General features: G+C 46.6%; 1 protein-coding gene across 3 annotated transcripts in view; it reads left to right on the top strand.

Moving 5' to 3' along the window:
- PHF21A (PHD finger protein 21A) overlaps nt 1–6,063 on the top strand; it is a 98,144-nt gene extending 92,081 nt beyond the window's left edge. For all 3 annotated transcript variants that reach the window (XM_009872668.1, XM_009872667.1, XM_009872669.1), the window contains 4 exons: nt 401–556; nt 2,161–2,236; nt 2,549–2,652; nt 4,465–6,063. In XM_009872668.1, coding sequence (XP_009870970.1) covers nt 401–556; nt 2,161–2,236; nt 2,549–2,652; nt 4,465–4,719 — 591 coding nt within the window. In that variant the 3' untranslated portion in view covers nt 4,720–6,063. The remainder of the gene's footprint in view (nt 1–400; nt 557–2,160; nt 2,237–2,548; nt 2,653–4,464) is intronic.
- Nucleotides 6,064–16,002: the final 9,939 nt, after the last annotated feature.

Below are 16,002 nucleotides of genomic sequence, written 5' to 3'. Positions count from 1 at the left end.
CAGCCTCATCAGCATTCCTGAAGTGGAGTTGGGCTTACATCCAGAAATGAGAAGGGTTAAGGAAGCGGGTAGGTCATCACATTAGGAAAAAAATAAAAGCAGGGTAAAGAAGAAAGGCTGTGGGGTATCGGTTGTTAAGAAAAGCTATGGTAATAAGTGTTTGCTGTAACATTTTGCCTTGGGAAGACAGAGGGAGTGTTTGAGAGGACAGATGTCAGTGTTTCTGACATCCTGCCTGGTTCTCCTGATTCACAGCCTAAAAAAGGCTCGACTCTTTGGAGTTGCTTTAAAAATAGCTTGTGCTGTAAACTTTGCATTCAACTAGGATGTAGATGTCAAAGGTCAAAGTCTTTTTACCGTCTCTTTCTCTCACCCACACCCCTTCCCCTCAATTTTATAGGGCGATATCCATGAGGATTTTTGCAGTGTTTGCAGAAAAAGCGGTCAGTTGCTGATGTGTGACACATGTTCACGTGTTTATCACCTGGACTGTCTGGACCCACCTCTGAAAACTATTCCCAAGGGCATGTGGATCTGTCCCAAATGTCAAGACCAGGTATTGTTTGACAGATAAGGAGAGTTATATACAGTGCACTATAAAGATTTTTTCAGTGTTAAAGAAAATAACGAGATCGCTTGGCTTACTTGGATCGAGACAGCTTGACGCTGAAGAAATCTGTTTGATCTGTAATCAGGTTTATGTGAATTTGGTGGAATGCATGCAAATACAAAACTGTTAGGTCTTGCTCCCAGATTTGGGGACTTTATTTGTTACCCTTGTGTTTTTACTCTCTTTCTGGGCTGAAGCTTGCAGACTTTTGGGAGAGGTTCTCTGTGACCCATACAAATTTTGCTATTGATCTTAAGCTCGTTGTTTCTTCAAAAGTTATTAGTATATTCTTCTGGACAAATAAATAAAACTTTTACACAAGCCTACCTCGATAGATAGAGCAAATATAAGCTCCTGTTTGCTTATATAAAATCAAACATCAGAGAGATTGTGTTCAGTGATCTCTTTAATTATGTCATCCAGCATCAGTATAATGAGGACAGGAGAACAGTTTGGTGGTTCTTCCTTCCAGATCCCTCTCTACAAATACACAACTGAAGCAAACAGATTATATTTTAGTATTTCATTTATAATTGCCTTGAGATTACAAGACAAAGAAGTAAACTACACTATGCTTAACTCTTACGTGGAAGTCCAGAAGTCGCGAAGGATTGCTGATGGCTGGCAGCCTGAAGCTGTTAGCGTCCTGTCTCATGTAGCATATTTCTTGGTGGCCCACATGACCTTTAGTTGGCCAGATGGGAATGTAAGAGAACAGCCTGACGTACAATATGGTGTGCAGAAGAATGAAAATGCAAAACTCAAGTGACTTGGTCAGTGATTACAGGAGAGGAAGGAGTTACCACTTCCCTATTCCTGCTTTTGCCTGCTCTCACCTTATCCCTCCTTCATATTTCCATGATAGGTTCCCACAAATTTAGTGGGAGAAATCTAAGTAATTTCACTATAAAGTGCCAGAGTCCTCTATATTCTGAGATGCCCCTCTGGTTCACTTATTAAAAATACATATCTTTCTCTCAAAATAAAGTTCATTGGTAAGGAACAAGTAGGAGGGATCTGGAAGACATAAATATTGCTTGCCCTTGTAAAGAAGATTTGACATCTCTATTAAGATGATTCTGATAAGAAGGAGAGATAGGACGGTTTTGTGTTTTACTAGCCAGAAAGTGTAATGTTTGAATGTATGGAAACTCTTCTGTGCCCAGAACAGCTAAGATCAGCAATTTGTCTGAGCCCTTGAATAATGTTTATGTCTCCTGGCAAGTTTGAGTTCAGATGTATTATCCTTTCGTTCTTCTTTTAAGTTGTTCGGTTTCATTAGTAGACTTTATTTGTAGCTAGGGAGGGAATTTGAGAAAATGCTGACATTTGTAAGAAACAGGCCTGCTTTGTGGGAGACACAATACAGTTGTGAATAATTCCCTCTGTTAAATCCCAGAACAGGTCTGTGAAGCTTCATGTTAACAGGGCCGAGGCTAATGATAGCCATAAAAGAAAATCCCCAGCCCTTGCAGCTTTTCTCTCTTTCCTTTTTGCTATCTTAGAGGTGGATTGTATAACAGCTAAATCTCTAAACACTTTTCTTTCAGATGCTAAAGAAGGAAGAAGCAATCCCATGGCCAGGAACTTTAGCAATCGTTCATTCATATATTGCATATAAAGCAGGTAGGTAAATGCAGAACAGTACTTTTGTTTCTCTTTTAATAATGGAAGATGTTATTTTGGGAATGGGGTAGAATGGGGCTTCCTTTTCAAAAGAAAATTAAAGGGGAAGAACCTTAAACACTAGTGAAGTGAAAATGGTCTAAAAATGTATTAAGCTTGTTTGTGCTGGTGAAATTTTGGGGGCGATTTAGTGCACAAGTTGTGGAATTGACTTTAAGCATAATTGCCTTCTTTACTTGAAGCAGTTCGAGCCTCTGTCCACTGTTGTATCTGGAACATTTTGAATATTCTGATTAATATTCTGTTTTGCAGCAAAAGAAGAGGAAAAACAGAAACTACTTAAATGGAGTTCAGATTTAAAACAGGAAAGAGAACAACTAGAGCAGAAGGTCAAACAGCTCAGCAATTCTATAACGGTGAGTACCATTGTCCCAAATAACTCTGCATCTGTGTTCTGGTGCCTGAATGCAGTTATAGAGTGGCTCCATGTACTAGACCTGTCTTCAGCTGGATTGACTGAGATCTGAGTGAGCACTTTCCTTTGCTTTTTAGGTAATGAAATATAGGCAACATATGCTTATATCGAGTCACTTACACATGGTCCGTGCTGACCATATATTGTGGACAAACACTGACCTATAATGTCAGCTAGTGACAAACATGGCCCAGAGCATTATTGTCTGTGGGCAACAGGTGAAGACAAATTCTCCAGTGGCTCACTTAGCTGAGAATGGTCAGACCTCTGGGTGTAGTAAGAGTTACAGGCTTGGTGTCTGCTTTCCAAACCTTTCTGATCCAAAAGTGACCATTCATTCACGACTGACTCTCGTGCTCTCGATGTGTTGCCTTGGCAGTCAGCAGCTGGACGCTGTGCATGCCTCTGCTTAATATTAATCAGACAATGTCATACTTCGAACCAGAAGCTGTACTTTCCACCTTAGTTTATCGCAGGATTTGGAGCACACATGTTCATGTGCTCTCTCTTCTCACCTTAATATGCAAATCAGAGACTTGAGTTGCCAGTGCAAAGTTTGAGCCCCTCACTTAGTGTAGCCCTAGTCAATAACACAGAATGAGAACTACTGAAATCTCTTATGTGGCAGCAACTGTAAGGCTGGATATGTAAGTACAGACTTTTCTTTTTCAATACAAATGTACTTTCCCATCTACTTGTCTTTACCTAGTAGAACAAAAGTAAGTGTCCCATGTTTATAGACCCCTAAATGCTGTCAGTACAAATAAAGTGATTGTGAGCAAATGACTGGTGGGAGTGCTGGTTAGCAGTTCTAGAGACTGTCACCTTCTGGTTAGCAGCAGCTGGACATAACATGAACTGTGCTAGAGCACTAGCCTCAGTGGTGTACCCAGGCAGATGCAAACCCTTAGCATGAGGGATTGACATTAGGCAAAGAGAATGGTTTATTTTCTATGATCAAGTCAGAAAAAAGCTGAAACCATTGATGTCTGAAGACCAGCGTGGATGAAAGGTTTAGAAACTATAGGAAGGTTGCCATCTTCATGTAAGAAGCTGAATGTTATGGACATAGCTACCATCTCCTCTTTTTCAAGAGTTTCAAATACAGGTATAAGCAGCTTTTCACCCCTGAGACATCATTTGTGGACTTTTTTAAAAGCTGTCTTACTGTTAGCTGATGAGCTAGCTAGGTTTCTCCTGCTTCTAAGAGAAAGAAATGGCCACAAAATAAGATTGTCAAGTGAAGAAGGGCTTGTTTTTCTTTCCAAGCGCCCCTTTATTTACTGAGAGAAGGAAGTGATGTTCCTGCTAAAATGTACGTGAAAACAAAGGCTGTGTCCCATTAGTGGCATGCACACACCCTGTCAGCAGGCAGCTGCAGGAGGATGCCTGCGTTTGCAGATCTGAGCTAAAGAAATTTCATCAATGCAATACTAACAGGAAAAAATAGGAAGAACATATACTTGGAAGTTGCCCTTCGAAAGGAACACGAAAGGATGGAGCCGTCCGTGTTAATTTGCAGAATAGCTTGGTATGAAAGGGGGCTATATACCAGGCGACAGCTACCGACTGGCAGTTCAATTCCTCAGCCTGCAAATACGAATTCTCCTGTGAACACAGCCCTGAGACCCGTTTTCTTCTAGGCTGGGAAAGTGAAACGGTAGCTGTAATCTTCCCTGTGCACTTACATTTAGACCTTACCTCTTCTCATTCGTAAGCCTGAACATACTGCTGCTTTTCTGTTTCGCTGCAGAAATGCATGGAAATGAAGAACACCATCCTTGCAAAACAGAAGGAGATGCACAGCTCCTTGGAGAAGGTAAAACAGCTGATCCGCCTCATCCAAGGCATCGACCTTTCAAAACCCATAAACTCTGAGGTCAATTCAGTAGCCATCTCCAACGGCATGGACTCCACTAACAATACTAATGCTGCCACCTCCACCTTAGCCCCCTCCCCTTCCCAGAGCTGCATGGTGAACTGTAACAAGGGCGATGAGACTAAATAACACAGCGAAGTTAAGAAGGAGCCAAGGGAGGTGGCGGCGAGGAGGAAGAGCAAAATAACGAAACTCTAGAAAAGCAAAACCGGATTTCTTCTGGAAAGTGCAGAATTCTTTAGTTCTTTGGTTCCAGAGAGAGCGTGAAGATGCTTGTGCCAGGCGGCACCGGAGTTTGCCAATTGATCCTTCTTATTCTGTGTGTACATGCGAAGTTTGGATCATGTTACATGACTAGTGCCAGCTGGGGGTTCTTTGCCAGCACCATGCCAAGTGAAATAATATATTTACTCTCTCTATATTTTACACCAGTGTGTGCCTGCAGCAGCCTCCACAGCCACTATAGGTTTGTTTTATTTTTGTTTGGGGTGAGGAGCAGGGATGAGGGAGGAGAGCAGGTTTCAAATCCTTATTTGCAGCACAGTTTGTTTAGCTAGAGGAATACAAAAAAAAACAAGTCCAAAGAGCCTGTGGGCTTTTCCTGTTTCTAAACTCTCAGTACTATTAAACCAAAAAACCAGAAATATAAATTATCAAATCCCAGTGCCCAGAAGGGACGAGTCTATCAAATAAGCAGTATTTACTATTGTTTAGACAGGAGATGTACAAAAAGAAAGGAGATGGACTTTTCACTGAGTAACCAGCACATGTAGGGCTGAGGATCTACTGTCCCAACAGCTTTGGGTTAATCCTGTTTCTTCACATTAAACAACAGACATGCTTTGCAGATTTGGTTCAGGTCCTCACACTCATGCAGAAAGCTGATGTTGGGAATGGGAAAATCGAGGGCCAGAATCCAGGGTCAGCTTGGAGCATTGGACAGAGGTGTCCCAAGAGGAGATGTGCATCGATTACTTGAAAATGAGATTCCAACCCTTTTCTATATTTATAAACGACAAAGGTATCCTGAACAAAGTAGCACATGACCCAGATGTGTGAACTGAACAGAGAAATGTCCTTTTCTTTCACTTCCTTTCTCTTCTTTTGGTAACAAGAACTAAATAAGGAATAGAAAAGCTGTTTTTCAGGCTGACAGTCTAATTAAAGAGGTAGATGGGACCTTGCATGGTATAGATTAGAAGTACTAGTGTCAGTGAGATACAGTGAGTCTTTGTGAGTCCTTGTGTCATCGTTTTGGGCACTGTTTTTTTATGCAAGGGCGAAATCTTTGTATCTGGGGGAAAAAAACAACTTTTTTAAATTAAAAAGGAAAATAAAAGATATTGAGGTCTTCCTAGTGTTACTTAAAATAAGATCAAGGTAAGAAACATTGTAAAAAAAAATAATTACAAAAGTGCTATTTGTTTCCTAAACAAGTGATTTCTATTAAAAAGGTGTCAGAACTGGAGAAAATGCTGTGTACTTAGAATTTTTTAACACAGACTTTGCTTATTTATGATGACATTCTGCTGTGTTTGTGTTTTAAAATCCAATGGGACAGTTTCCATAGATTGTACCATACATGCTACTGGCTGAACTTCAAAGAGAATCAAATCCTGCAGTGCTGGATCTCGCCCCACCTGGAGGATCTGCCAGGCTTGTCTCTGCTGTTACCGTATCTCCCCCATTCTTCCCTGTTCCCGTAACCCAGAAAAAGGCAATTGGCAGCGTGCTTGTTTAAGGCTTTTATAGTTTTGTGACTGATTAGAACTTGAGAATGAGAGACAGTGAATTGTTTGGGCTGAAACTGCCTTCGGTTATAGGCACTTGTTGAAGGAGTTCATCTCTTATGTAGAATCTTTTAACTCTCAATAGCAAAGCTTGGCTTGGGCTTCTTGTGACTTCGGGATCTGTCTCGGTTTAGAGTGCTGGTTCTGGCCACCTGGGGTTGTGTCCTGGAGCTGCCTAGTTTTGGCTACTGACATAAACGTTTGGGCAAAGCCCATTTCCACTGGAGGTACTGGGAGAACTCCTGTTGCTTCCAGTGGGAGCAGAGTTGAGCCACTGCACACAGCGCGAGGCAGAGTTCCCGGTGAGACGCCGGTGAGAGCACAGGTTGGATGGCAAGGCAGACCTGCTCGGCTGTTCCTAGTGGAATGCAGAAAAGCTTTGGATTTCAAGGATGCATTTCTGAGCGAGAAGTGAATACTCCAGACACTACATAGCCTGAGAGAGTCTCTTTGCTGCCAGGGCCAAGTATGCTTCTGCAGGACTCTTGGAGCTGTTTTCTTCCCTCTCCTTTATGTTGCCCTTCTGCCTTTTAAGGACTTTTATTCCTTCTGTAGGAGTGTGCACTATTTTCAGCTCTGAGCCCAGAACTGATATCCCGAGTTCTCACATTTGTCTGTAGTTGGGAAAGTGACTCTTAGGTGCACTTCGCAGCTGAACCACTGATAACCTTGGCTCTGTCTTTTGATTCTGGAACTAGTGGAGCTGGAAGGATAAGTTAGGACAAGTGGCAGGGAGACAGCTCACAGGCGATGTCAAAGCTGATCAAAATAAAAATGTCCTTGCATCAGCCCAGATACTGGTGGGGGTCATTACCATAGGGCAGCACTGGGCCAGCAACCCATAACATTTAAACGTAGGGCTGTGTATTTTGAGGGATGAAGAGAAAAAACCAAACTGAACGTGAACCTTCTTTGTTTAGAACACGAGCCAGCAGCCAACAGCCATATACTCAGGAGAAACTGCCTTTTTAGCCAGATTGTTCCCTGGTCGGCCACTTGGGTGATTTTTAACATCGTCTTCTGAAGCATCGAGTACGTTCCTGGTAAGAGAGAGTCTCTAGAGATAGATGTGCCGAGTCTTCATGGGTCTCATGTTCTTAGTTCTGCTGTTCTCTTCTGAGCTGTCTTGGAAGCACTGTGGTATTTGGGGTGTACCTTCAGGCAAGCTATGCCTGAATCTTTGATAGTCCTTCCGTTTTCTTTGCCAATTTGGGAGGCAATGGAAATGAAAATCACTAGTAGCCATATTTAAATCTGAGCCCAGTTAACCAGCCAGGAGATGTTAAAACAGCTATTACTGCTTTTCTGAGACATCTGCTTGTCTCTGGAATCCAAGCAGGTAGACTTTTATGTCCCCTTTGTTACAGCATTTCTGTTCCAGACTGTAAAAGGATGCCTTTAGTTAATCATTACCTGGCAGAGAAATTATCTTAACTTAGACTTTTTGTTACTGCTAGACAGTTTTCTCTCTCTCGCTCACTGATCCTGTTCGGATGCTTTCCCTCCTGTCTCTGCAGCAGTAGCAGTCGGTGGGCAAGGAGCATTCCCAGGGCTGCACTGACACCGGCAATGATGCTGCTCCCTAGACACAAATAAATTGGGGTTATCTCTGCCCAGCTAGAAACAATAGGGTGGAAGGGGAATTTGCATTTGCTAAATATGGAGGAAAATGGGTTTTCTTCTAGCTGTTTCGAGAGGTTGCAATCAAGGGAGATATTTCAACTCTGACAGCTTAACACTCAAGCTTGTCTTCTGGGTTTGGATTGGTTTGGGGTTTTTTCTCATGTGATATTTAAGATAGTGTGAGTATGGACTAAAATTTCTGCTCTTTGGGAAGCTCCATCCAGAAATGAACTAATTCTTATGTCATTGCTTGTCATTGGTGGGAAATAAGTGGCTTTTAAATCTCTTATAGAGAAGTAGATGAGACCAGAGAGGAAGCTTGTATCAGAGGCAGTCCTGGCTTTCAGCCCAGTGCTGAGGGCTTTATGAAGTCACCCTGCTTCTTTGCTCAGAAACAGAGTCAGTGTTGCAGAAGCAGTTTTTTTCTCTTCTCCTTGCAATCTGTTCTTTAAACAGCTAGAAAGGTGTGTTGTGGTCAGAGTGGGAAGGTGAGTGTGTGACCTGGCTAGAAGAATTAGTATTATCATTAGTGTTCTCTGTATCTTCACTTAGAGCCAGCCGTGGGCTTAGTGCTGTACAAGACATGGTAAAGGCAGTACTTGAAGAGATGGTTGGCAAGTAGGGTGAGTAGCATGGGTGATTCTTGGAGGATATCCTTAGCCAGGAGCTGGTAGGACAAACTGATGGTTTGCGTGAGCAAAACAAGGACTTCGTTGCAAGCAAGTTTCTGTTGCGTGCAACGGAACGATATGAATTAAAATATAAATTAAAAACTGCGAACCTAGAAATCAAAGAGGTGATTTGTTGGTTTTGTCATTGGCAGGAAAAACAATATTGTATTTTGTCCTTCCTAGCTGACCAAGCTTAAGAAAGGGAATCTGTATTCCAGCTGTCTAGAAATGTGAACCCCGATTCTGACCTCTTTGGCTTCAAATCATCTTCTTCTCTGTACTGTTGCAGAGACAGCCCTGAAAAGCATCATGATCAGCATTCAGGAGGACCCAGAGTGAAATCTCCCTCTTAGCCCCACCAAGCTGTGGCAGCCTGCAATACAGGGAGTAAACTCTGGAATCTCCTTCCCATGTGAATACGGTGGAAAATATTTGTGAATTTGCAGTGCACATGTTTCTCTTTCTTTTTTTCCCCAGCTGGGTGGCACCCTGCCCTCTGTGCTTCTGAAGCACTAATGACGAATACATGTTTTTTAATGCAACATGTTTTTAAAAGATCATACTCATAAGTTAAAGGAAAATTCACTCTTTTACTGAGGGCCTCTCTGAGTGAGCGGCTCAGATAACCACTGAAATATCAATATCACACTTCCCTGTGGACCATGCCCCTTTGGGCAGTTTGTTGTGTCTTTTCAGCACTGTTTTGACCCCTCTTCACCTCCATTTGTCCTCCCTTGGGATTCTGAAGATCCAGAGCAAGTTCAGCCTTGCTGGATTACTGCAGAGAGTTTTTCTGCCAAGTGTGTAGAAGAAGAGTCAGGAACCTGGAGGAAGAGGAAGATGTTTTGTCGTGCAGCTCATTCATTTGGCGCTTGCCTGGCCAACAAACTACCTCAGCAAAGGCCATTCCCAAGCACTATGTGTGGATTCTCTAGTTTCTGGCATTCAGAAGGCAAAAGGGTCTCCGAAGAACTCTTCCAACAGCCAGCTAGGTACTGGTCTCTGAGGGCACGCGAGCGAGCCTCGCAGTGACATGCTGTTGGATCCTTGTGTTCAGGGGTCAGGCATGGACCGGGGTATGCCCTAAATACCAGGTGGGATCAGGAAAACACAAGAGCTGCAGACATCTTGTCTCCAGGTTATTGCTGTCTTACTCAGATCCTTCTTTAAGCCTCAGTCCTGTTTGTAACACCTACAGAATGGAATGTAATACTTGAAAAATATGACTCTATCCTTTACCTTTAGCTCCCATTTCCCCCATGTTTATCTTTTATTCTGGGACAAGAACTTTCTGCATCATTGTGTCTTGTATAGGCTGAGCACATAGTTGAAACTTGCCAATAAAGAAAATTATTTATACCATGCACTGGTAAGCTTGGTAATTACAGACCCATGAAAAGACAAATACCTCTCCGAGAGGTTAATTTGAGATGTGGGCTTGTTTGAGAAAACCAAGACTTTACCTGTGTGAGGGTCTGTCTCTACCCCCTGTCAGTATTACTAAACTACCTGAGTAGTGAATGGAAAAGAGTCTTGCTGAGAGCATCGGTGCTGTGAAAATCACTGTGCTGGGCAAGTCCCTGGAGGGTATCACATGAGAAGAGCCAGCCCAGGGCTTCTCATCTGACCAGGCCAGAGGTGAGTGCTGCAGGGACAAAGGGGAGAAACCTCTCTAGAGAAGCGAGGGCAGTGAGGAGAGGGACAGGGCTGGAGACAGGAGAAGGGAAGAGAGAAAGCGGGAGGAGCAAAGGAAATTAAGATCACGTGGGGTAAAGCAGAGCAGAGAGAAAGAATGGAGAGATGAGAAGGAAAGTGAGAGTGGGAAAAATCCAGGAGTGAAATAGGGCTCCATTGTGAGGAGACAGGTATTCCTGCAGTTACAGGGTTTGAAAGTTCAATCGAAAGATGAAAACAAAAAGGCTCTTTATCCTGCCTCGCGTTCTGACTTGAGTTGTATTCCAGAAGGACCAAGTGCAGTGAGAGGAAAGAGCTGCTCAGCTGCAGATGGCAAAGGAACCAGGCACTAAGTCATCCCTAGCTCTGCTTCTGCTGGGAAGTGATCCTATCCTGACAAGGAGCCTTTCTTGTCTTCTATGCTGCAACATGAGATAAGGCAGAGCATGCAGACCTCGGCGCAGCCAGAGCCTGCTCTAATCTGGACCTCCTTAATTAAAAATGTACTTGGCTAGGAATATTTCCAAGACTAGCTGAAGGTTCAGTTCTGCTGGTGTGGTTGCACCTTTCTAGTTCAGATGTCGTGATCAGCCTAGCTGAAACCTGTATCAGCTTCCAGAGGTGTCCTGGGTCCCAAGGGAGCAGAGGAGGTGATGCTGGGCAGGACCTGTGACTCGGGTACTTCTCAGCCACCTCTTGGAGTATCTGCAAGATTCCTGCTCTGTGGGCTGTCACATCTGGCAGTTTTGTGCCAAAGCTCCTCCCTGCAGCAACTGTTTTCTTAGGATCTGGTTTCTTTAGGGACACGTGCAGAGGGGCACTTCACCAGTGCAGCCAGACAGGGGCACGTGGAAAATTTAATGAAACCTGTCAGGAGCCGAGGGCCTGCGTCACGGCTACATTAAGCAGCAGCCCATGGGGCACCCTCCTGGGAGAAGGGCTGTGCCAGCTCTCGTGTGTTAGCAGGGAGCAAGCCCTGTATCTGTTCTTCCTCACTCTCTGGTATCCAAGCAGGTGTCAAGTACTTCCGATGGAGAAACTCAGCCCAGTCCCTGTCTAGGAAGGAGGAAGTACTTAAGGGCATGTTTACTGTCAGGAGTGCCTGGGGAACTCAAAAGCCGGGTGAGCCTGGCTCTGTCCTGGGTGGAGAGGTGGCATGGAAAGGAAGCAGTGAGCAATACTGGTCTGCTGGTGCTCAGCAGCGTTTTCACTGCCTGGGAAATTTGCATCTTTTTTCTTTTTTCCTTAATCTTCACTTGCAAATGTGCACCTTGACCAATTCCTGCCCCTTTGTCACTCTGCCTTCTTTTATCTCTGTTGTTGCAAAAGAAATTAAGTATTGCTGCTTCCAAGCTGTGAGAAAGCTTAGTGAGCAACTGGAGTGGCCTTGGGGGTGTAGCTCAGGCCCGAAAGGGAGGCAGTGGCTTACGCAGATTCATCCCTGGCACGGACCACCCTTGATTTTGGAACCCCAGCGCTGATACTGCAGCAGCACTAGGCGGATGGTGTGCATGTGCAAGCAAGGGCAGGGGCTCCCCTTGCTCCTTATCCCACCTTTCAGGTGGGGCGTTGCCAAAATTGAGGGTGGGGAGGGCGCTTATTTAAAAAAGAAAGAAAGGAATCTCTCCGTGCCTCACGTTCTCCTCTGTAAAGCAGGTACTGGCAGTTCTGACACGGCAGGAGCTGTTTTTCGTGGGCTGCGGGCGCTGGAAGCAGGCTCTGCTGGAAGCGGTACAGTCGTGCTCCATGCTGGGTGTGGCAGGAGGCTGCGTGTTTCTGCTTGTTCTGGGCTAAAGTGTAATTTCTAATCATATTATCATGTTTCCTTACTTTAATTACCTCTGGCATCAAAACAGTGATTGACTCGAGAGCCAGCAATAGCATCCAACCTGTCAGCTCTCCCTTCCAGAAGGTACGTCTTGTCTCTGATGCCATATGTGAGGGGCGGCCAAGACCCTCCTTAAGGAGGAGTTTTGCTACCGCAGAAGCCCCTGAGGCTGGGGCGGCTTCCTGGCAGCCCCGCACAACCAGTTGTGTCCCATGAGCTGCTTCACCCCAGTTCCAGCTGCAGGGCCCCCCAACACCCCTTCACACTGGCAGAGGCATCTTGGCTGCCCCTAATAGTCCTGCAGAAGCAAAGCAGGGGTTGCAAACTCCATTAACCAAGGAAGGTAACTGGGGCTGGGGGAGCCTGCTAGGTCAGGCTCCTGTGGAGGAAGGAAAAAACTTTGCTGTGTAGACTGCAGGCGGAGCCCGTGGTGCAGAGGAGCGGTGGTGAGCTGCACCAGCAGGGTGGCTTTCCCATGTGTGTTTTTTGTCTTTTGGGGGTCTGACTGGCTCTGCTCTGCAAACATCTGCCTTGTCGCCCGCAGCCAAGGGCATGCAGGTTGTGAAGGCAGCTCTGCTTGTAGAGTGAAAACACTGGGGCCTCGATCACGGCTTCACATTCCTGCAATCACAGTGGAACTATCTCAGTAGACTTGTTGATGCCACCACACCCCACCTGTGTTGCCGCGCTTTGTCCTGTCCCCTGCAGTGTTTCACCCACAACTAAGCAGTAGAGCAGGGCTCGGGGTCGGGCCAGGAGCTCTGTGTCAGAGCCCTGCTCCCTCCCCAGCCTGCCCGACTTCTCCGGGTGCTTTTGGTGACCAGCCCCAGTCCTGGTGTTGCAGGGCCTGATGCTGTGAGGGGACGGTGGCAACACCGTGAGAACACCGATTCATGAGCTGGTTTGTGTTTTTTTTAAAATATCTCTCTATTTTTTTTTAGCCTGATGCTCATAGTGATCTGCAGTCTCTTTGCTGCCTTCACGTCCCTTGTGGTTTCAGTTTTGGTACAAATGTGTTTAGATTTTAGCAAATTAAAGTTGGGGTGGGGGGAGGGAGGGGGTACAGAGCATCTGATCAATTTGTATTTATTTATTTTAACATTTTACTAAATAAACCACAACAAAATCTCTTGTCTCCTTAGCTGTATGTACTGGGCAGGACAGCAGGTCCCGTACGAAGTCCTCGGCCACAGGAGGCATTTCTGAGCGTGGCTCTGCCCGGTGGCTGCAGCACGCTCTGGCTCGAAGCTTGCTTTCTTGGCAGGGAAAAGGGTGCTGTGTTAGTAGAAATGAATTTTAGCTCTAAAAGGGGCTGTGCATGGTTAAGAGAAGCTCCTCGGGCTCTGACTCAGGGGTTGCCTCCAGCTGATGCTGCCCGGTAGAGGGCACACAGAGACCAAAACCGAGCTGGGTTTACTCCCGGTCCCTACACACTTGTAGGCACATTTTGGGCCAAGGACTGTCTGAAAATGATGGCACAGACTCTCCTGCTAGAAGCACAGCCGTGCAGCTTCAAAAAAACCTGGAGAGCCAGCATTTCTGCAGCCATCTTGCCACCAAAGAAACACCCAGAAGAGGCCTGCTCCATCCCAGCACTGCTCCACCACAGTGTCACTGGCAGAGCAGGCTCAACTACTGTCTAGATCTGATCTCAACCTGTCTTGTGGCTTAGTGTGTATCACTGAGCTTTGTGGCTTATCAAACAAAAGCTGTCTGCTAGGGACCGGTCGGGTGAAGGTGTGCAGGGCTTCACAGGGATTTAGCAATGGCTTCCCAGCCCTTTCCCAAATAAAGCTTCGCCAGCTGGCTCCTGGCGTGTCACCCTCATCCTCCCCATCTTGCAGATGCAAGGCTGGTGGCCCGTGTGGCCCAAGAGCCAATTTTTATTCCCAAAGGTCCCACTGCCTGTGTGGTGGTGGCAGTTGGGTGCCTGTCCACCTTGGTGGGAGAGGGGCAAGTCCTGCGGGTCACGGCACGGCAGCCAGCTCGGCACGCTGGGCTCAGGGACGAGCTGCAGCACCACCAAAAGCAGAAACCACATCTCTTCTACTTGGATGTGATTAAACTGACTCCATGGCTAAGCCATGAGGCCCTGGGACCCAGCTGAAGGGTGCTGGCTGTGCTGCCAGCTCCAACGCAGCGCCAGGAGCCAGCGGACTTGATGCCACCCCCGTCGGCGACCACCTGCCCTTTCAGAGCTGACACGGGACCAGCGTGCCTGCCAGTTGGTGACACAGGCTTTTCATTTGCCTGCTCTTGCTCCCTGCTCCCCAACCCTCTCAGCATACAGCCATAAAGGGAAAAGACTTCAGGTGAACCAGGCAGAGCCAGCCCAGTGATGCTTTTCCCCAGCCGAGGCTCAGGCTGCCCTTGCATTGCTCTGTTCCTGCTGCGTTCCCTCCAGGAGACACGTACAAGCTCACAGCAGAAAAGAAAGACATATAAAATAACCAGGCAGTTCTAACAGAGATGTGAAAAAGAATAAAAAAAAGCTTTAATTTAAAAATTAAATTAAAAAGAGAGAATAAGCAAGAGGCGCTTGTGCCCTTTCCGTACCCCGCGCTTCGTATGGCTCCTCCTCACCGCTCCCACCATGGACGGAAATCCTCACACCTGCAGAGATGGCTCTTGCAGCCCAGAGTAACACTAAGGAGAGGACAGCAGAGACTGCAGCAGCCTGGAGAGCCTCCACGGCCACCGGCAAAATCATCCGGGAGGAAGAAAGGATTAAAAGAAAAACAAAAAAACCCAGACACCCTAATCATTTAATTCTTATTAGAGAAGTATTAAATAATTTAAATAGCGTGAGGAAAGCAACGCATCCTCTGTGCTCCAGTGTGTGCTAGTGGTGGAACAGTGCTCGGTCAAGCTGCTCCTGGCCCAGGGATCTCTGCACAAAGCTCAGCTCTGGTCCTGTCCAGTGTCAACCACATCCCTGATTGTCGATGGCAACGTCTGTGCTGCCAAGATCCGGGGAGGAGCAGGGTGGTCCTGACGGGAATTTCTCCCAGCATGGAGAAATGAAGCTGCTGTTTTGCCCAGTGACGCTCCGCAGCTCTGCCTTGTGTGGCGCCACCAGCCCCAGGAGGGGGCTCCTTCCAGCCAGGCCTGTTTTGGGAGCTCACTGCTGAGGACACTGGACAGCCCATCCTGCTCCTGGAGGTTGCCCTGCTCTGGGTGACTCCCACACCACCAGTAATGGGCCAACGCCAGTGGAAACTTTGCATCCATATGGATGGGCAGTAACAGTATTTTGCCCCGTCAACCAGCCAGCCTCGATCCAGACTTCCATGACTCCTGGCACTCCCTGCGCACCTGCCAGGGATTTGGAAAGCTTCCTCCTAGCCTGCTCCACAAAGGATGCAGAAAGATGCTCTACATCCTCGTCTCCCACTCACCAAAGCCCCGGAGGGATGTGCAGAGGATTGGGACGTGGGACCGCATTGGTCCCTGGCAGAGCGGGGTAAGGTTCACTCCCAGGTCTCAACATGAAGTGTACTAACGAAGGCTGAGAATCCACATTTGCTAAAACAGGTGAGGAGGCAGACGCATCGCCCCAGCCCTGGCATGAAGAGGTTCCCCTGTAACACAGAAATGCTGCTGCTCTGAACAAAACCACCTTGGCCATGCTGCAGCAGCTTGACCTGCAGGCACTGCCTGTTTTTGCAGCTGGCTTCTTCCACCTTATCTGCTGGGCTGGAGAGGCTGGGCTGCCAGCTCGGGTCCCTGGGGCCAGGTTGCGGCAGCAGGATGGGGCATGAGCAAAGCCCTGTGCTCTCCCTTCTCCAGGGTGCTGCTAGCACCCTGCACCCACTGTCCCCGGGCG

This window comes from Apaloderma vittatum, unplaced genomic scaffold, assembly GCF_000703405.1.
Source record: "Apaloderma vittatum isolate BGI_N311 unplaced genomic scaffold, ASM70340v1 scaffold18037, whole genome shotgun sequence".
NCBI lineage: Eukaryota > Metazoa > Chordata > Aves > Trogoniformes > Trogonidae > Apaloderma > Apaloderma vittatum.
Note: the sequence above shows the minus strand (reverse complement) of the source record. Positions and strands in the feature narration are given on the sequence as shown.